This window comes from Ammodytes marinus, assembly GCF_949987685.1.
Source record: "Ammodytes marinus genome assembly, chromosome: 19".
NCBI lineage: Eukaryota > Metazoa > Chordata > Actinopteri > Uranoscopiformes > Ammodytidae > Ammodytes > Ammodytes marinus.
This window is the reverse complement of record NC_137223.1, coordinates 8,606,348-8,628,304: the sequence shown is the minus strand read 5'-3', so window position 1 is coordinate 8,628,304 and position 21,957 is coordinate 8,606,348. Positions and strand designations below refer to the sequence as shown.

The 21,957-nt window shown below is 42.0% G+C and overlaps 1 protein-coding gene across 1 annotated transcript in view; it reads right to left on the bottom strand.

Moving 5' to 3' along the window:
* The window catches only part of LOC307265851 (rho-associated protein kinase 2-like), a 37,763-nt gene extending 16,851 nt beyond the window's left edge, over positions 1-20,912 (bottom strand). The window contains exons 1-15 of the mRNA XM_080047669.1: positions 20,463-20,912; positions 14,155-14,236; positions 13,282-13,382; positions 12,511-12,648; positions 11,547-11,807; positions 9,728-9,872; positions 9,393-9,531; positions 7,275-7,366; positions 4,336-4,495; positions 2,958-3,054; positions 2,724-2,803; positions 2,221-2,269; positions 1,992-2,127; positions 1,409-1,500; positions 552-798 (exon numbers count right to left, since the gene is read on the bottom strand). Coding sequence (XP_079903795.1) covers positions 552-798; positions 1,409-1,500; positions 1,992-2,127; positions 2,221-2,269; positions 2,724-2,803; positions 2,958-3,054; positions 4,336-4,495; positions 7,275-7,366; positions 9,393-9,531; positions 9,728-9,872; positions 11,547-11,807; positions 12,511-12,648; positions 13,282-13,382; positions 14,155-14,236; positions 20,463-20,558 — 1,915 coding nt within the window. The 5' untranslated portion in view covers positions 20,559-20,912. The remainder of the gene's footprint in view (positions 1-551; positions 799-1,408; positions 1,501-1,991; positions 2,128-2,220; positions 2,270-2,723; positions 2,804-2,957; positions 3,055-4,335; positions 4,496-7,274; positions 7,367-9,392; positions 9,532-9,727; positions 9,873-11,546; positions 11,808-12,510; positions 12,649-13,281; positions 13,383-14,154; positions 14,237-20,462) is intronic.
* Between the last annotated feature and the right edge of the window lie 1,045 nt (positions 20,913-21,957).

Below are 21,957 nucleotides of genomic sequence, written 5' to 3'. Positions count from 1 at the left end.
ATATCTCCTCACCATCAGTTGCCTGCCCGTACTGTGTGTGCACTGAAAACAAATCTTGTGTTCATACACAGCCTAGGCTCTGTAAACAGGCATGTTGCGGACAGTGAGGAAATATTCACTCATTTTGACAAAAAGTCATTTGTGAACAAGCATTCTCCATAATCGCTGACTGCACCTTTAACCCCAAACCTGCTCCAGGGGCGATGCATTGTGTCTGACCCCTAATGGAAGGGATTATGCGTAGAGACACATATCAATTGCCTTGTGCAAATTGACCATAAAGCAGTTAACATTTTTTTTTTAAATAAAGCAAAGTATAGGGGCGTTCCGGTGGTGTAGTGTATAGAGCGGGTACCATATTGGCTCAGGCCTTCGTTGCAGTGGTCGCGGGTTCAAATCCGACCCGTGGACCATTACTGCAGGTCATCCCCCCTCTCTCTCTGTCTCCCCATTTCAACTCTGTACTCTCTAATTAAGCTCGAAAATGCCAAAAAATTATCTTTAAAAAGAAAAAAAGAATAAAGCAAAGTATAAGATCAGCCCTGACTCACCCTGCAGGTCGGTAATAGTTTCCTTCCCCAGGTTGTGATCTCTTCTCTCCTGGTCCAGCTCTGCCTGCAGCCCCATCAGCTGTTTCTCCAGCTCCATCTTGCTGTGCTCCAGCTGGCTGCACTTCTCCTGTGTGTCCCTGAGGTTGAGCTCCAGGCCCTCCGCATGCTTCTGAGCCTCGGCCTGACTCTTCTTCAGACGCGCCGCCGCCTCCTGCTCAGACTGCAGCACGGCGTTGGCCTCGTCGAGCTACCGAGGAGAAAACAGACGAGATCAAACTTAAAGAAATAGTTCAACATTTTTTTGATTTTGCTTCGGCTCAAGAAAAGGCGACAGAAACCATTCCCGATACTGTGTGTGCATTGAGGATGAAGAAATGGGGCATAGGTCGCTCGTCTAGGTTAGCTTAGCTCAAACACTGCTAGTCAAGGGAAGCCAGTCCAAAGATACACTTAACAATATTCCTAGACACTCCTGTGTGCTTGTTGGGAATTATTTACCATGTTATGTTGCGCTCTATATTTTTACACTTTGTCATTTTAGAATCAAATAAACACTTGAAGGAAGCCAGGAACTGCTAGCGATGGCTGGTTTCATTCCAGGATGTAAAAATGTTGAACTTTTCCTTTAAACTGGGTCAAAGCGGCATCACAATGAAAAGGGGCTTTAATAAGGGGAATGCCGAATAATAATAGACACAGTGTCTTGCTTGAATATGCATTGCTACATTTGCACGTTTGTTTTACATAAGTAAAAACACCAACAAGACAGGGAAACATTAAGAAAAATGATCAATAGAAAAAAAGGCAAAGCTTTGTAAAGCTATGTTGGGGGGGAATTTAAAAAAGCGCCCCCTCACTTGTTTCTGCAGCTGTACATTCTTCTCATTGGAGATCTGGGAATTCTGGTTTCTCTTCCTAAGATCCTCCAGCTGGTCCCTCAGGTTGTTCACTTTTTAACAATTACAGAAAAGTAAAAGAGTTAATGCAGTATTTGATAGAACACATTACATGGTAGCCAGCATATGGAGCAATACAATATATACTTACAGAGAAAATTGTTTATTTACACCGTTTTAATGAATTTGAATAGGACTGACTGGTGACTGACCCTTCATCGATACACTGCTCTTCACAACTCTACAACAGGTCAAATTTCTCAGTGTCCCATGAAAATACATTACATTTAAAGATGAGGGAATTTCAGCAGGGACGGTTAAGTGGACCGCAACGGTGGTAGAGAACAACTTTGGGCATTCACAAATTTATGTCATCCCTTCCCATCGTTGTAGTCGAGGGGGGTTTCTACAGAAGTTTGGTTGGAATCTTTCCCGAAACGCTGTAACCCTTCGCTTAAACTTCGCTGCTTAACGTCGTCCCCTATTACCGGAGAACTCCAAGCCTAATGTGTTCTACGTAGATATATTCCCCCAAGGTGCTCACGTTCGTTCTCCAGGCCTCGTTTTCTGTCAGTTTCAATGTCGGCCTTGCGCAGGGTCTCTGTGCTCTGGTGCTGCAGCAGTGCTCGCTCTCTCTCCAGCTGCCTCAGAGAAGCCTCCACCTTCTGCCTGTTACTCATCTGATCAGAGGAGGACAACACAAGCTCTGTGAGTGTGACTGACCGACTACTTTATCATTACCATGGGATGAAGTGGCAGCCATTCAGACTCACCTCCTTGTCTAATTCTTTCACCAGCTTGTCTAAACGGTTGGTGGTATTTCTGGGGGCGGAAAAAAAAAAACAGTTTTATATTGGAGACTTTTTTTAGCCACAAATCAGAGGACTCAGAAGCAATGCTCGTTATAATCGCTATAGCTACATGTTTACAGATAGTTTGCAGACATTTTTCAGATTTTTTTTATGCAAAGTACGTGAAATTTGATGAGGGAACACATTGAACATGATTCTATATACTGTGTCACAAAACAAAAGCCATGCATGTGAAACAATAAGGGTCAATGTAAACATGTTACATGCTCAGCCTTTTAATGGCCATGTGTCCATTTCTTTGGCAGCCTTTAAGTAAACTTTTAAATCCCCAGTTCTTGTAATGTATTGCTTGAACAAGATGCTTTATCAAAAAGAAGAAGTGCTAGAGACAGAAACGGTAAAACAAAAAATGTAAGTGTTCAGCTTTCTGTGTGTGTGTGTGTGTGTTAATCATCCAGTCGTACTTGCACTTGTGCTCCAGCTCGTCTTTGGCCTGCATCTCATGGTCGAGCTGCTCCTCCAGCTGATGAAGCTTTTTCTGCAGCTGCTCCGATAGACAGACAGAAGGAGGGCCAGAAAAGAAAAAATACGATTATCCAACGGTCGTTTTTCACTCTTTTATTTTATGCCTTTTATCTCCTTGGTATCTCTATAACAGTAAAACCACACACACACACTTACGCACAAAAAACAAATACCTCTTTCTTACTGTCCGAGCTATACTCCTTTTCCTCAGAGTTTTCCTTGCTGTCAGCTGAATCCTCCACAGAGCTGTTGTTGTTTCTAATCAGCAGCCTGAAGGTGAATAGAAAAAGGGTTAAGCCATGAATGTCTGTAACTGAGTTTACCTGAGGTGATTGTTCAGCCCTGGCAACTTCCAACACTATCCACTTGTCCAAATGTGTACAACCAAGTGATGTACGTACGGGTATTTCATTTTATTATATTTTAACCAGACCCATAATGCCAGCCGGGTGGTCAATGGGACTCTGAATGTTCATCAAGACGAGGATCATCTATTGCAATATTATTACCTTTAAAAAAAACGTAGTTATGTTTAAGAGCCATAACCTCATGCATGGAGCGGAAAAGATCTACATGTGTTTACCTTTGGAGTAACCCACCCAACCCATGCTTTCCAATGCCAACCGTTCACCATGGTGGTGGACAACTAGTGTGGGGCGACTATTTTGGGAAATCATTACACGACTCTGCCACATTGCATGGCAGCATAAATGACCAAGGAATCTGAAGCTATTTTACGGTCATTTTAAGACTGTGCCCTTTAGCGTTAAATGTTCTCTAATGGTCTTCATGTTTTAAAAATGGAAATTCCCCAATGCATGTTACTTAAAAGATAGATTAGGATTTTGGAAAAGGTAAATCCTTAAAAGGAGTCAGTGCGTCCAAAATCCAAGGCAGGTTGCCTGCAGCCACAATTTACTTGACCTGCTTCATTTTCATATATTATCAGGAACTATTTTTAACACCACCTACAGCATACACACAGGATTGCCAGTCTTTACTGACTTAGCTGGCATTGTTTTGACCTGAACTCTATTACGTCAGATTCATTAAATAGAGAGGTTACTTGGACACAAAAAAACTCAGCTTCATGAACGGCAAATTAAAAAGTAAAAACATATCTCGAGGTTAAAACATTGTTGATTAAAGCGCCATAGGATCATGCATCCTCACAGGTGGTGTTTCTTATATTCCCAGGAGTTAAAAAAAAACAGACTTCATCGTAAGCAAAGAGGACATTTTAAATGGGCTGTCAGAACAAGGCGGTAGTGTGGAGCTCAAACAAGTAGACTGTGTACGACGGCTGTAAGACTGTATTAAAAAAGGTATGGGTGTGAAGCTGCTTTTTCTACCTCTAGGATTTTAGGCATGGCGCTGTCCTTAAGCCCAGGTTCCTGAGTCTAGAGGCCCTTTAAAGAATCCCCACACGTGAGTGCTAAAAATTGTTAATGTAAAAATCTGCCCCAAAATCTCAGTATTACTAACAAAATCACATTAACAAAAATACAAAAAGGTCAACAATCGCTAATCACCGACAAAATGTCCACTTACTGGTCCTCTTTGAAGAAAGTGAAGCCGACGAATGGAAGCTGGTTGCCCACAAAGGCTTTGGGAGGAGGAAAGGTCTCAGCATTTTTTTTATCAACCTCAATGGTGTCAAAGTTACTGGTGTCTATGTCACCGGTCAGCTCCGGCACAACTGGAGCCACAGCTGGGAGACACAGAGAGAGGGAGAGTGATGGTGTTAAAAAGGGGAAGAGGAGGAAGTTCAACTAGAGAAAACAGAACGATAATGTTTCACATATACAGAGGCTATCAAGTACGTAGTAGTGCCTGGTGGTGCCACGGGTATTTAAGGTTCAGGTATGTCTAAAGTGGAAAACTGTATGCCAACTTTGGCAGTGGAGTAAGCTCTCTGCAGGTTGGCGTTAGGCTGACACACCACTCCTTATCCCCCATATACACTGCTTGCTTTGTGCCCCACACACAGTGCCTTTCACCGACGAAGCCTAAACACGCCTGCTCTCTTCTCGCAAGAGCAGGCCAGCTTTAAAAGGCTGCACAGCGGGCAGACAACAAAAAATAAATAAAAAATGTGTCAAAGGCCCAATCAGATAAAAATAAGCCAGCTCTTTAACCTATAAATAGTTCCTAATTGTGAGAGAAAAAAAGAAACCATTATAGATCCGAGTGCCTCAGACCAGGGCAATTCTGGCTCAGAGCAAGGAGCTCATTAGTGTTGGGTCAAGAGACGCAAAAAACCTCAAGTGTGACAAATGTGACTGTGAAGATGGCGGAGAGAGCATGCACAGCACAAGAATGAAACACATGAGAGGAAATTAAAAAAAACAACAACTACAAAAACAAAAATGTGGTGAGACGGAAAGAGACACAGGCCGCTCCACAGAGGCCCTTGTGGCACGACTTCCCAGAATGCACCCCGATAGCGGGCGGCTAATGACAGGCAGCCGTGGCCACAGTGAGAGTGAGCGAGCGGGAGCAACCCTGCATACTGGGGCGCCCCTCTCATTAGGCCAGTCCACACAGTCCACACAGCCCTGCCCCGCCCGCCACCACGGGGGGCTGCTGCCTCCCGTTCCATCCATTCCCTGAACCACTCGTTGTAGCAGCCAATAATGTAATCACTTCCAATAACGCAATCACTTTTCCATTCTTAATGGAATAAAGCTGATAATGTAGTAACTTTCCAATAACCGAATACAATTTCTGATCCAAAAACTAACTTTTTGCCCATAACGTAATAGGTTATAACATGACATGCATAATGTTATAGGTTATTACAGAAATAACCCTGTAGGTTATTACAGGGTTTCAAAATGTATTTTAAAAATGTGACACATTAAGCCGATAATGCAATAATAAACTCATATCACTTTATTTAAAGTATTAAACTTCCAGAACACAAACCCTTACTATAGCAACCAGACAATAATGTACTAACTTATAACATTATGGGCAAAAAGTTATCACATTATTGGTTTAGAAAATTGTATGAATGTATTGGCAACTTACTTTATTATTAGCTGCAACAGCTTTGCTTATTAAAGGTTGAGTCAGCAGTTATGGACAATGCTTGTTGTGAAACTTTTTTTTTGTCAAAATGTGAATATCTCCTCACTATCAGCTACATGTCCGTGAAGTGCACAAGCAGAAAAAAAAGTGTTAATACACAGCCTAAGCTATGTAAATGGGCATGTTGCTAGCAATGTTGGGCCCCCTTTGTTGTTGGCATAACATTTGTTCACATACAAGCTTACAGAGCCTAGGCTGTCTAGTGTTTATCAACACACAGTATGGATAGTTTGGTAAGGAAATATTCACTGATTTTGACAAAAAGTTGTTTTGACAACAGGCATTCCCCTGAATCGCTGACTCCATCTTTAAGCTTAATAAATAATTAATAATGAACACTACTGGGAGAATCTTTAATCATCCCTATCCCCGAGTCATGGCCACACACAGCAGGGAGCAAAGTCATCTCTAAACAGACACAGAGGGGGCTGGGAGGGAATGGGACCCAGGGTCATGTTTTTAGTGTGTGTGCGTGCGCCACAGTCCATGCTACCATGTGCAAACATGAAGCAGTGGCACAGTAGTGGTTTTGTGCTCCAGACCGCCAGGCAGTCTGACGTTCAGTGGCTCTGCCTGTTGAGTCTTAATCAGAGCCAGGTGAAGCAGAGACAGGGAGAGAGGCAAGGAGGAGAAAGAGCCTGTATGCAATTATACACAGCCACACAAGTCCTCTTCATTTTCCTGATCCCATATTCCCTTTTTCCTTCCTTCCTTCCTAATAGATGCTGCATCTGATACTACCGAGTAACGTGAGATTAAAGACTCTTTACAGATACTTCTGCAGTGATCAAATGTAACATTTTGAGTAGGATCGTAACACTGTGACGATGGTTTCCTATCCTAACAGCTGCAGTAATACAATATATAAAAACTACTAAAAGGTGATTTTATTTGACTAAGATGCATCTGTAATAAAACACTACATTTGCTACTACATAAACTCCTTATATGCTTAATAGTGTTCAAAAACACTACTAGCCTGTTAAGTAACACATCTGTGGCAGTGTTCACATCTTATTTCTATTCTCAATAATGTATTTCTTTGGAGCAGCCCCAATATGTAGCTGGTTATCCTGCAGGTTTCCATGTATCATGTCCTGCCATATAATATATAAGATAAAAGTGGGGAGCATATGGAGCGCATGTGTAGTGTTAGTGTACCAATATATTCAAGCTTAATGGATCAGGAGATGGACGTAAACCATGAGCTACGGCTGAATAAGAAGCAGACCTGCAGAGGAATGGGCTGGAGGAGGTGATAACAAGTACAAGCAAACACTGCAGGAATGGAGTTGAGTCGCACATTACCAGAGATGGTAACAATCTGCACCTGCATTTTGAAGATCTAAGAAAATACACCAAGATACAGAAACATGCACGTGCGCACACACACTTACTCTCTCGGATGTTGTCAAAGGTCCACTGGTTGTTCTTGAAGAAAGGGTGGCATTTGATCTCATCCACTCCGTTGCGGCCCAGACGAACTGTCCTGCACACAGCACAAACAGAGGACCGATACTGTGAGCAAGAACCTCCTCAGGCCGAACACAAAACACAGCCCGCTCGTCCACCAGCCACCGTCATCAACATGTCATCTCCACCACACGCACACACACACACACACACACACACACACACACACACACACCCACACCCCAGTGGAGTGACCACTAGGGACTGACCACACTGACCAGCTTGGAGAGCCACATGACCACTGGTGGACACTGGAAACTCCTCAAACCAGATAATATAGATCCAAGAGGAGCGAGGGAGTGGAGACAGTATAGGATCAGACTGCAGGAGGCAACATCAGCAGCTCTGACTGACTCAAACAGGACAGCTACAACTGCCTTCCCACCTTCTCCTCTCTCGCTGAAACTTTTTTTCCTCTCTCTCTCTCTTTCTTGTCCCCTCCACTTTCCTCTCTCCCTCCTCCACCGCTGGATACAGGGCTGGAGGGGTGCGGCAGTTTTGGGCTTGCCACGTGTGGGACATTCCAGACCCAGCCAAGAGGAAGAGAGAGGGCAGGGGCGGATAGGGCCAAAGAGAAAAGGGAGGGTTTTTTAAAGACCCGCAACAAAAAAAAAAAGCAAAAAAAATCTAACATGCAACCAAGCCAGGCTCTCAATTGAGCCATGTCTCAATGCCCTGGAAAACTGCAGGAGTGCTCAAGGAGAAAGTAACGACAGAAAGAAAAAGGGAGGATGGAGAAATGGAAAGCGGCACCAAGATGAGATGAAAAAAAATCCAAATGGAGATTGGTGAGAAACACAGGGAAAATAAGGACAGGGAGAGAGGATGGTGCTGCTTACAGGAATGATTCAGTAGTGACATGGCATGTGGGTCAAGTGGTGAATGAATGTACTGGTCAGTGTTCAAAATATGTGTGTGTGTGTGTGTGTGTGTGTGTGTGTGTGTGTGTGTGTGTGTGTGTGTGTGTGTGTGTGTGTGTGTGTGTGAGTGGGGGGGGGGGGAGGGGGGGGAGTGTGCGTGAGTGGCTGGGCAGCCGTACACATGTGAGATTCTGCCAGTGGTGGGAGAATAGTGAGTGAGAAGGTAAATAAACTGAGCGAGGAAAAATGAAAGGCTGCTCTGTACTGAAGCAAAAAAAAAAGGGGGTCTGTGTTTGAGCCTTTTGGGGGGGGCGGGGTTACTAATGTAAACAGGAAGTGGTTTCTTCCAGGGGGGTGGGCCACTCACCAAGTACATGACCCACACCTTCAATAACAATAATGTCTTAGTTATATAATACGCAGCACTACTGTACGCTCCCACTCAGTCACTGATATCGTTTTTGGCAGACTAATTCAAGACAGAATATACTGCATATCTCTTTTAGTTGCCTTTGATGATGTCGTATAGTTCTGTTATCATCAGCAAATCCCATGAAAAGAGTGAAACCAACAACACATTTGAGCTACCTTCAAGTTTTGCCAAATATATTGCATTGTTTAAATGGTTCAAATTAAAAATATTTAAAATGCATCAAATATCTTTTATAATCTTGAGTCTTCAAGACTTTCAGTTGTGGTATTTTCATGGGATTTGTTGTTGTAGAAAAATAACAAAATATAGATAAGGACAGCCTTCCCTACAAAACCATTGCTATCTTGCCATGATCACTGCAGAGGTTCCAAAATGTCTGATGGCATAAGCAGCGTGCACTGAAGAAAATATGTTTTTATGTTTAAATTCAGAGGACTTCACTTTGTCATCACCTTTCTTTAACCTTTCTTATGCTAGACTGTAGTTCTTTTCTTTTATTTCTAGACAGTTCTTTTAAGATAATCTTTTTGAGAAACGCGACGTGGGTGCTTTTTATTCTATTCTGTGATCCAAACCTTATTTCATTGTTTCATGGTCCAACAATCACTCACACGAAATTGTAGAGTAGGGGAATAAATCCTTAGTGTATTTGCAACTGTCTGCACATGACAGGCAGCCTGAGAAAGTGAAATATTCTGAATTCTTGTTGAAAAGTGTTAGTTTTTTTTTTATGATTTCCATATGCGAACCTGTCAGTAAGAAAGGAACAGATGAGATCTTTGGCATCCTGAGACATCTCCACTTCGTCTGGGAAGTTCAATTGGTTCTTGTGGTTCATGATTTTCCCGTAAGTTCCAATCAGCGACTCGGCGTAAAAGGGAGTTTCACCTGAGGAAGAAATAGCAAAAAAGATGATTGATTGATTTGTTCACATAAATAAACAATGACTTATACGTTAGGGCTCATGTTCATGATTATACAAATGATAACAGCTTCGATCAAAAATCCAAGACAAAACATCAAATCCTGTTACCGATGTCAGTCAACAACAACCATGGCTACATATGTATGCTAGATCACTTACCAACTAGCAGCTCATAGAGAAAGACTCCCACAGCCCACCAGTCGCACTCGCGGCCGTAGTAACCGTCTCCACCCTGAGACTGGAGCACCTCAGGGGAGATGTAGTCTGGTGTGCCCACTGCTGTGTCAGAGTGCACCATGCCTGTCTGCAAAAACAACAGTAAACCCAATATTAGAATGGCAGTGACAGCAATACGGTTGGTAGAGTTAGGGGAGAAAGCAGACAAAAAAGCATGGTCTTAAAACCATGGCATATATATTTTTTTTCCATTACGGTAAAAAAAAGAAAAACTTAAAATAGCCCCATGTAAAGCAGTGAATCTATGTAATACACCTAAACACAAACTGTTATGTCAATCCATTGTGACCTACTGTATTTGCTATTGTATGTCCTGTATTTGAGACTTCTTTAAACTCTTACGATGAGCATTATGCCGGTACAATTAGGGATACTCTGAGACAACTGGTAGAGGAACTGATCTGATCGTTGTTTTCAGCAGAGGTAGTAATTCATTTGGGGCAGAGTTCAATCTCCGTTGGACTGCTCTCTCTGATGATGGTTACATGATTCACTATGTCTTCCGGTAGATTCACGGAGAGAGAGAGAGAGAGCACAAATGTTTGAAACCACTTAGGAACCAGATATTTAAAAAATTGCTGCAGAAAAAAACTAAAAGCTAAAAGGTGGAAAAACACTTCCTGGGGTGGAACCTCTGCTGTAGTCTTACGATTGGTTGTTTATCACTTTTATGGGGTCTTTCAAAACAACCTGATTACAACACCGCTGTACTGAGCTTCACTTCACAATGTCAACACTTGGTGGTGCACTGGGGCACTGAAAAAAGGGGCCAAGAATTGAGACAGGAAAAGACTATTCAATCTCTATATCTATTCATCTAATTCAGGAGGTGTGTTTTCCTCTAAATAAAAAAAAGACTTTCATTTTTAAACAAAAAGGTTCTTGCATCCTTAACTTTCTTCCTTATCCAGGTCAAACACATTTGCAGAAAAACAGTGCTAAAAAGTAAGAGTACATCTTTATGCATATGCCCGAAATCTGCCCATTTGAGCTGACGGGGGCCAATAATGATTAGATCCTTTCATCCAGTGTCCTGATATACTGTAAGTCATTCCCCTGTCCCATAGAGCTTCAATGTTGTCGTAAAAACGTTGCAAACAAATTAGTGGGCCGCACCCTTGCACAGGCTGACACGTCCCTTCAGTATAAGGAACTCTGGACACTTAAGTCAATCCCACATTCTGTAAATTCTCACTAGCACAGCCAATGTGTGTCAATCCTCGGGTGAAAGTAGTCCCCAAGAAATGCACTTCTTGCTCCTGTTTGAGAAACTTTTTTTCTGAAAAATGACAGTGCCTGGCTAAAACATTTTTAAAGGCGCACTTTGTAACTTTGGCTGTTTTAGAGAAGTGAGGGGAGGAGGTGCCAGCGTGTCCTTCAGCAGAGGATTTTCTAAGGTATAGTCCCATAACTGAATAAACACACTTTCCTCACAGGAAAATGTGATCCCTTGAACACGGTTTGAAGTAAGAAAGCTTCCTGAAAAGTTAGTTTCACTGTAGTTGTTTACAGCAGCAGAGCCCAAAGTTTGGTTTACAAACATATTCTAGTCTTACATTTGGTTGCAGGTGCCTCGAATGAATTCAGTTTTGATTTATAGTAATATAATTATTCAATATCTAGAATTTTTGGTTTGTTTTTCTCTGTAAACTAACTGCAGGCTCTGCAAATGTAAACAAATCCCCCTCCCCGGAAAACTGCATAGTGCACCTTTAAAGCCTTTTTTATAAACGCAACCTACCGAGTCCATCTTCATGCAGGTGCCGAAGTCTGCCAGTTTGACGTGTCCGTGTTGGTCCAGCAGCATGTTGTCAGGTTTGATGTCGCGATGGATGAAGCCCATGGAGTGGATGGAGTCCAGCCCCAGCACCACCTCAGCCGTGTAGAAGCGAACCCACTTCTCTGGTAAGTCATAGTTCATGGTGAGTGTGACCAGGTCACCTCCAGCCATGAACTCCATCACCATGTAGAGGTGGCGGTCGTCTTGGAAAGCACAGCATAGCTAGGAGACAGACAAAACGTCAAGTCACTCAATGTCATTGAAAAAGTCCTACACAGGATTAAGGCATGGGCCGATAACCGGTTTTCAAGGTATTACCCCAATGCACACTAAGTCAATATAATATTTTATTATCTAATAATTGCTATGTTATCGTATAAGCTTTGGTTATCGTACTTTGTGCTAAATGTTGTTTTTCCAGGTATTCAAGGAAGTCCAATCATACACTTAAACTTACTCGCCCCCTTGCTGTTTATAGTAGACATTTTACTGTATATACATTTTATGCCTCTGTCCATACCATTAATTTCTAAATCATATGTACTATATCCACAAGACAAAAAATGACACAACAGAAGATTTAATCCTCATATTCCACTCCCTAGTGCGAATAATGTACTATTGTTGTCCTTTGTATTGATTAATTGAGAAAAGAAAGGATATGGAATATTGATGTTGTGAATAAATATTTGGCCAATTTTTTGCATGTGTAACTTTTTTTCAATGGATGACTATGCAGGTCAATCCAAAAGGACTGGATGTTTTACATTTTATTTTAAGCGTCATCTAAGCAGATAGGGGGAATAGACTAAATAATGGTTAAGAAAAAAATAAATTGTAAGATGAACGTTCATCTATTTAAAAAATCTATTCAGTTCTGACAAAGAATACGCTTCTTGCTTTTATGTTTCGTGTGTGTTCAGACCTGGACGACCCAGGGGCTGCTGGAGAATGCCATGATGTGCCTCTCCTCCCAGAAGAAGGCAGAGTCAGAGCGCTTGATCATCTCAAACTTGTTGAGCTGCTTCATGGCGTAAACCTTCTGAGAGGCCTTGTGACGGACCTACAGCGGAGGATGGCACAAAAAAAAACACATGGCGTTGGTGTGTAAACCATGGTACTGATAAATGTGCAATGACAATGAGCACAAGATGGCAAGAATGTCACAATGGCCAAGATAACATGAGAGGGAAAGAGAGAGAAGCAGAGAGAGAGAGAGAGAGGGACCCATAATTACAGGCACACACACCCATCGACAGACGTGCTTACACAAGATTTCAAGCGCTAAACACAGTAAGCAACCCCCATCTCCACACCCCCACACTCGTCTCTCCCGCACACTGAGCCTGTCCAGGCTTGTTTCTGCCAAAACATAAAACAGACATCTAGAGAACTGGAAGTCTGGATGGCCCTGATTATTTTGTTAAACTCAAAGTCAGTGAAGTTGGTCATGATGTGTGGTTAAAGAGGACAATTAGGTTGGTAAAACTGAAAACAACTTGAAGATGTTACGTATTTTATAACTTGTTAGATTCCTAGCTTGGTGCTCCATCTAGTGGTTAACATTTCCCATGGTTTTATTTGCAAAAAAAAAAAACTGGATAAACTATCCATCCAAAACCTCCATTTTATAATCAAACCCCACAATGGCTTTGTGATAGTGGGAACAAATGACACGCTGACACAAACATCTCACCAGCTGCACTTCTCCATAGGCTCCTCTGCCGATCAACTTCACTTTGTCAAAGTCTTCAAGCTTCACCTGCAGCTCCCGTAGCTGACTCACCGCCTTTTCATCTGTGGGACGGATGGACGGACACACGGACGCGCACACACACACACACACGGACACGGACACACACACACACACACACACACACACACACACACACACACACACACCGGTCATGCTCCAAATGGTTTAGGTTCAAAGGAAGTGGGTCACTTTTAAACTGCTTCTTCAGGGAAAATGTCAGTGAGGATTTATAAAAAGTTAATATAAAGTGTTTTTAAGCCACGGTAGAGGGACTACGATTAGTAGAGCATATTTAAAAATGGTCAGGTAGACAGACTGTGTGTATGCAGCAACATAAGACACAGATATTGGCAACAGGTTTGGGCCACGAGGCGAATGTCAACCTTGCAAGTCTAAACAAAAGATAAAGGTTTCACAAAACACTGATAAGAAAGTGTTGCGTATCTAATTTGTTTTATCATATTTCGGCTGTAAATATCTGTCTGCAATTGATTTGAATGCCAGGATTCCACAGATAAAGCCAACTACACGGGTGTCTATTCAAATATTTCTTATCCCTTTTGCGGAAACAACAACCACTGTACTTTGTGTATTGTTTTCAATAATTCAGCCTGTAGGATAAGTAATACGACTTTCTTACAAGGCATAGAAAGGCATGTTTTCCATCATAAATATTAAAAATACTGCCTTGATTTGGTTTCTGTGCACTGACTAACAGGAGTGCCCTGGTTTGAATTTAACAACTTAATGGGTATGTCTTCGAGTTGGGCACGTGATTCTTGACCTTTGACCGTTACACACTGTAGCACTTACATCGGTTCAGAAAGGCGTCAATGTTTTTGTTTTTCCTCAGGGCAGGATAGTTCAAATCATGAGCCAACGCGTTCACGGAATCCTGAAAGACAAAAAAGGGAAACAAATCTATTAAACAACATATTCAAAAATATCTATCTAACCTTGTGAAAAAGAGAGAAGAAAACAAAGGTAAGATGTTAAAGTTGTAGCTTTACCCCTAGTGTGTGAAAAACCTCCCCCTCAAATTTACCACTGCATTGGTAAAATCAAATCAAATCACCCAACAAGTTATTATTGCCTGGGTTTGGCTGAATCTTTCATTATCGTATTGAGAAACATGGAAAATATAGTCATGTTTCAAAGCTGAACTGACATTTTATTTATGTTGGGAGCGAGGGAAGGAATATTTCTTTATGACTGTCTCATTAATCTCTCAGGAGAAGTCTTGGGGCCTGACCTTCTGCTGGCTGATATAAAAGACAACCAAACTGAATGAACAACAGAGGAAGCAAAGCAGGAAGGAAGGAATGACATTTTTGTGAGCTTTGTTTGTGCTCTTAGATGCAACAATAATGGAAGGCGGAAAAACAGCCTGCTAATGTGCACTGCAGCATAACAAAACAATGACAGGAGGACAATAGAGGATGGATGTGAAGACATAACAAATCATACAACAATAACTTGTCACATGACGCCGATACAGCCCTCTGCCCAAACGCGCACTTCAAAATGACTGAACTATCCCTTTAACACAGAGGGCTCGTGGCAGCAACAAGCTAAAAGCCGGGGGCCTCAGTAGTGTCATCAGTGCTTAAATCAGCGGTGTATGGTTTCACGTAGAACCAAAATGTCTCTGATCCAAGCACATGAGGCTGCCAGCGACAGTTGGGCAGGTGGGTGAGGGGGGTTGTTGACCCGCTATTCCCAAAAACAAGGGTCAAGTGGAGTCAACCAGTATGTGTATGTGTGTGTGTGTGTGTGTGTGTGTGTGTGTGTGTGTGTGTGTGTGTGTGTGTGTGTGTGTGTGTGTGTGTGTGTGTGTGTGTGCGTGTGTGTGGTGCTGGGGCTGGGGCTGTCGAGTCTTTAGCGTCTATGGGACTGTTTGTCCGGGGCCATGGGGGGGCAAGTGGAACAATTCTGCACCTTTAAATAGCAGCGGTGCGGAGAGATCTCCCCCCCACACCGCAGACGAGTGGAAATAGACCTGAAGGCTCAGAAGCTATTGTGGGACAAACAGCTTATGGGGGTCTGGATTCAGGCTGAGCGCTCGAGGATCTGTGATCATTTTGCACAGCCTCTGTGTGCGTGCGTGTGTGTGTGTTTGTTTGTTTGTGTGTGTATGCGTATGCGTGTGTGTGTGTGTCTTGTTGAACTCTGTAACATCTGAAACATTATGTAAAGATAATCTAATATTCAAATGTAGCATCTGGATTGTGTGTGTGCAGAGTTTTATAACTGGGTCTCTGTTTTGTTTGTACTGGGCAACACAAAACACCATGCAAATTGGCCGCATTGCACCAACAAAGGCAGTGAGGACGAAGACTGTCTTGTAGTTGATGACCATGTTTGCACACACCTTAGGAGGATATTTGCACCACTCCTCTCCTCAGATCCTCTCCTAATCTTTAAGGTTTCGAGGCTGTCACTTGAGCTTCAGCTCCCTCCACAGATCTATTGGATTAAGGTCCGGAGACTGGCTAGGCCACTCCATGACCTTAATGTGCTTCTTCTTGAGCCACTCCTTTGTTGCCTTTGCTGTATTTTTAGGGTCCTTGACGTGCTGGAAGACCCACCCATGACCCATTTCTGCGGACCTGGCTGAGAGAAAGAGGTTGTCACCTAGTATTTCATGGTACATCACTCCATCCATATTTCCTTTGATGCAGTGAAGTCCACCTGTCCCCTTAGAAGAGAAACACCCCCAGAGCATAATGCTTCCACCTCCATGCTTGACTGTGGGGATGGTGTTCTTGGGGTCATAGTCAGAATTCCTCTTCCTCCAAGCATGGCGAGTCACTATGATACCAAATAACTTGATGTTGTTCTAATCTGACCACATCACCTTCTCCCAAGCATTCTCTGAGTCGTTAAGGTGTTCATTGGCAAACTTCAGATGGTTCTGTACATGTCCCTTCTTGAGCAGGAGGACCTTACGGGCAGTACAGGATTTCAATCCATTACGGCATAGTGTGTTACCAATGGTTTTCTTGGTGACTGTGGTCCCAGCTGCTTTGGGATCATAAACAGGCTCCTCCCGTGTAGATCTGGGCTGATCCCTCACCTTTCTCATGATCATTGATACCCCACGAGGTGAGATCTTGCATGGAGCCCCAGACCGAGGGAGATTGAGGGTCATATTGTGTTTCTTTCATTTTCGAAAAATCGCACCAACAGTTGTCTCCTTCTCACCCAGCTTCTCGCCAATGGTCTACAATCTTGTCCCTGACGTCCTTAGACAGCTCTTTGGTCTTGCCCATAATGGAGATGTTGGAGTTTGATTTATTGACTCTGTGGGCAGGTGTCTTTTATACAGGTAACAAGTTGAGACAGGTGTGTTTTACACAGGAAACTAGTTGAGATTAGGAGTATTTTTTTAAAGCACGATGACTAATCTGTGGGAGCCAGAATTCTTTATGGTTGGTAGGGGATCAAATACTTATTTCACTCAATGAAATGCATAATAATTTATATCTTTTTTTAATGTGATTTTCTTTTTGATATTCTGCCTATCGCTGTTAAAATAAACCTAGCTTTAAAATTATAGACCGTTCATTTCTTTGTAAGTGGGCACACTTACAAATTTGGTGAGGGATCAAATACTTATTTCCTCCACTGTATTTTATGAGTAACTCATTCAACAGGTTATTGTTAGACCTAGTCAATACATATTTGTGAGAAAGATTAAATGAAGACATAGCTACAGACACAACATTTTATCATAAATTGCTATAAATAACACTTAAAATATGTTGATCAGTCAATTTCCATTATCGGGGGAATCCTGAATATTTATAAATGAGAACTGTCCAGTTCGATTTTCGTTTTTTAAAGATTGTTTGATTGTTTTTCACACAAGAAAGATGTGTCCTATCTGTGATGCAATAAAAATATATGTTTCTTGACAAAGTAAAAGTGATTTCAGTATATTTTTAGGGACATACTAAGACTTTTAAGAATATTTCGATGGATATCTAGATGATATCGTGATTTGCAATTATTTGAAACGTTCCTTTTATACAAAACCACAAGAAGAGAAGAAACTCCATAAGGTACTTTAAACCTATTTTGCTGCAACATTTTTTTGTTAACCCTTTCAGCAGACCTTGTTTTATGAGGTCGAACCCCTTTCTATATGACAGTGGTGATGAGATCAATTATGCACCTTAAAACTATTCTAGTCCTACAGCTGTCTATGAAGCGTCACTGAGGCTAATCTGGGCATGCACATTGCAGCCTTCTCTTTCCCTTGTTTATCGTGATATCATAATTATTCTGGGTATCGAACATGATTGAGTTTTGATTTAGTTATTATGCGCTTAACTGTTACGTAGAAAAAAATCCTTCTTTCTTTACTTTGATCGGCTCACATGATCTTGGTGGTGTGAACAGGTTCAAGATCTGAACCTCTCACCTTCTGATTGCGTCTAGAAACAAGTCGGCGGCAAAGACAAACTGGTTGCTTTTCACTTCAGGAATCCGGACAAATCTGAACACGATCTTGTTGTCTAAGCTTGGTCGGTGGTGTCCTCACTGCTTTTTAGACAACACCTCCACCTACTCCACTGCTTGGCTAATGTTACAGAGCAGTTAAGAAAAGCTGCACTCCCCTGTATACATGAACTGTACATGCTTTACATTCTTTAAAAAGGAGTTGTCACGTACCTCTCTGACATGTACTGTATTATTTGCATATTTGCCTCCCCTATGATTCTAAGTTGGATACTAACAATAATAGGGAGACACGGAAAGATAAAGTAACTGTCTCGTTTTGTACACATCCCATCTGAAGGGTTTGGTGAGCAGAGAGAGAATAGGAACATAGATGTATGACTGGCACATACAGTCATTTGTTATGTGTAATTTAGGAGTGCGCTGCTGCTGATAGTGTGGAAGCTTATGCCTACATGAATTCTGACTACGTGCACATCCCGTGGCTATAATTTACATTGTCCAATGATAGTATACTTATTATTAGATCTATAATATGTCAAATATAATGAGATATTCCCATTTTAAAAAGGTGCTCCGAGGAACTTTCAGTTTGTGTTCATTCTTGCACACCCTTTGGACAAAAGCAGTGGTGTTTTACTACGCCAGCTGTTGTTCCTCCTGGGTGAGAGTACCCGAACAAAGGCATAAAGAAAAAGTATACAACAATAGCATTATTTGCACTGTCTAGTTTGCTGTTACATGTCATTTATGATCATCAGATGAAAAATGAGACTGTTTCAGAAATTTTTAAAAGTTCCTCAGAGCACCTTTAAGACCACAAGTTCGCTCATCCAGGTAACTGTTGGCTACTGAGCAAACAGTGTTCAGTCACTAAAAAAGATTAAAAAAAAATCAATAAAGACCTAAATAGGGATAATATCTTCTCTATAGATCTATTGTTTAATTTAAATAATAAAACGCTTCAAAAACAACTGGATTGTGGACAAACAGGATATAGTGATGTGCGGTCACAGCAGGTTATTACCAAATCAATTCCAGGAAGTGACTTCAACTTCCTCTGTGGTTGCTCCCTGCATTAGGCAGCAAAGAGGCCTGCCCATTGTTATGTCCACTTACTCATACAGTACCAGACGAGGCCAAATGTACTGACAGTGTGACAAAAACTGAGGGTGACCGGTGAGGAGGTTAAGTTGGGACGGACAGTTGACGTGGGATAAAAATGGATTCCCTTCACTTTTTTCTCAGATCATGTCATTGTATGACATCAGTAGGGGTTTGCTCCTAGGCAAGCCCAGAGCAGGGGCTTTAAATGTGACTCATCAGCACTGAAAATAGCCATGGTCTCTCCACTACTGTAGAATGGAAGGGCTGTTTTAGTATAGATGACCTGGACATACAACACATCTCCTTTAAAGGCCTTACCTACACATCAAGATGACACATTTACTCCATTATTGATCCCTAATCACAACCATCTTGGTTCTCCTTAGGCTACTCCAAATGTCACCACAATCACTGGGACTGACACCCACGGATGGTGGCATTCAGTAAAACTGGGATTTTTCCAGAACATTCCCTTTCAGATTATTTCATTTCCTAAGCAAAAGCGGGGAACCACATTAGAAAAGCACGTTAATCCAGTCTCGACATTTCCTTTATAGCTGTCCCTGTATTGTCTGAAAGGCGTTACATTTGCCATGCTTTGGGGGTGGGGGGGAGCCTTTTGCCCACGGGGTGAAGTGCTGAGAAATGGTGGTGTGTTGGCATAAACCAACAAAGAGAGCAAGAGTTAGGGCGGTCTGGTAGTGTCAGACCCTGTCAAAGCAGAGCACCAGAACAAACAGCGGATCCATATCAGCTCAAATATGTTCAGAGGATCGGGGCAGAGGGCAGCAGGGGATAGAAGATGTGTTATCAAAGGACGGCTGAGAAGCCATACATTCGCAGGAGGGGGTCAGAGGGAGGGCATGGCAATTAGAGATGACACCAAGGGAATCCACAGTGATTTATTGACATGAAAACCCAAATGAATTAACTATCACCTAGGTGACTGGTAATTTTTTTTTTTTTTTTTTTAAGATATTTTTTTGGCATTGTTATGCTTTATAGTGATATGACGCCCTACCAACTGAGCTAAGGGCGCCCCACAGACTGGTAATTTTGTCTGTATATTTTTATGGCGTTGAGTCATTACATTCTCTGTTTAAAATGTATATTTGATTATTATAAAGATTGTCTCCTATCATAGTACAAGGAAATAAAGTGTGCTCACCTCAGGGAAATGTGGCACATTGACTTTAGGTGGGGTTTCCCTCTGCTGCGTCCCTGATTAAAAGCCAAAGTAGAGAAACAAGAGTGTAGCCTGTAGCTCCATAACGTTCACTCTTACAATAACAGCAATTAGTGTTTCTCCCTTTCCTTCCCATTGTGCAACTGCTTTTTTGATTCGTGAACTCCAGCTGCTCTGAGATCAGACATGTCTCTTCAGGTGATCTGTGATCATGATTCATGACAGAATAATTACTCTCAGCTATAGGCCTACGTGTGTGCGACTCATTGTCTATCTATCAGTAATGTCACCTACATGCCTAGGCTGCTTACCTGTGTTAGAAACTAAAGGTACAAAAAAAGAAAAAAAAAGAAGCAAAACTCACCAGTAGGGTTTCAAAGTTTAGAGCCGACTGTGGGCTCTTTATGAGGGACTCCAGCTTCTTCAAGCGGCTCTCCAGTCTGCTCTCCGCTCCGAACATGATTATAGCGCGGTGTATCCAGGTCAAATGACATGAAACGGCGACAAAACAACCAAACACCTGTAGGCCTGTGTTCTTCTTTTTGTGTTTTGTCTCGGGACAAAGGCGCACTCCTCCGCTGCCGCTCGGCTGGCTCAGCTCTTCATGTCAGCTTCTCTGTATAAACTGCGGCTGGAGTTGTCAGGTTAATGGTTTACCCGTTGCCAAAGTGCTGTCACGCTCCTTTTTCATTAATACCTCCACAGACCGAAAGTAAAAAGTACAAATAAATAAATAGGCTAGAAGAACAAACACTCAAATCTAAAAATTGAGGGGGCCGGGCCGGCGAAGGATTGCACGCTTCACTTTCAGGTGCGCCCCGTGTAGCAAGCAAAATCCGATCTGACCACAACGTGTTCAACCTGTACGAGATCCCACTGTCAAGGTAGACAGAATAAAATAGAACCACTTCCGCTTTGAACTATCAAAGTAAAACTCTCACATCACATTTTTAGTCTCTTCTCTTCTTTTAAAAAAAATAGATTTGGTTTTAATTTTCCACGTTTTTTTCTTTTGTCTTTTTATTTATACATCAGCACATTTTAGAATATCGGCATGATTTTACATCAGTTTTAAATGGAAAAATTTGATATCAGACTTCACATCTCATGTTAATACACTTTGACATACAATGTATGATAACGACAGTATAATACTATTTAGATTAAATATTGAACAAAATGCTACTATTTGAAAATACAATCTCATTGCATTGGTAACATTGATTCAGCCCCCAACCTTCTCCCCTCAAAAGACTTTTGTCTTTTGCCAGGGTAGGCTGTCTTTGTAAATAAGAATTTGTTCTTAATGACCTGACTGGTTAAAGACAGGTAAAATACAATAAAATAAATACATTAATGATTTTATTTTTAAGGCAAAGTCCTACAACCGGTATTATGTTGCCTACTGTAGGTGACTTAACAAAATATCACTCCCAACTACCCATGTCAGATCTCTTTATTGCTTTGTAATCCACTGATAATCATATTAGCGACTCCTGTCGATCAGTGCTGCTCTTTATTTTAGCACTGGGAAATTGCACCGTGCCCTACATAACACTGGCCCCTTAAAAACCTTCAATCACTGCTCCCAGCCAGGAAGTGCGCACCAGCGGAATTCCTGCCTTCTTATCTCACTCATCTGTTTTACCATCACACAGTTTAGGGCCTCGACCAACTTTCAGTATTTAAGGAATGCTGATGCGCTGCCTTGCAGACACTCTGGCACTAAAAATAGAAAGTGACAGGGACCACACCGCAGTGTGTGTGTGTAATCGTTGAGAGGACATCTTAAAATCTGGATAATTGCTTAATGTGTGTCACTTAGTCAGGCTAGAAGGCCTCCTTCATTCACAACAAAA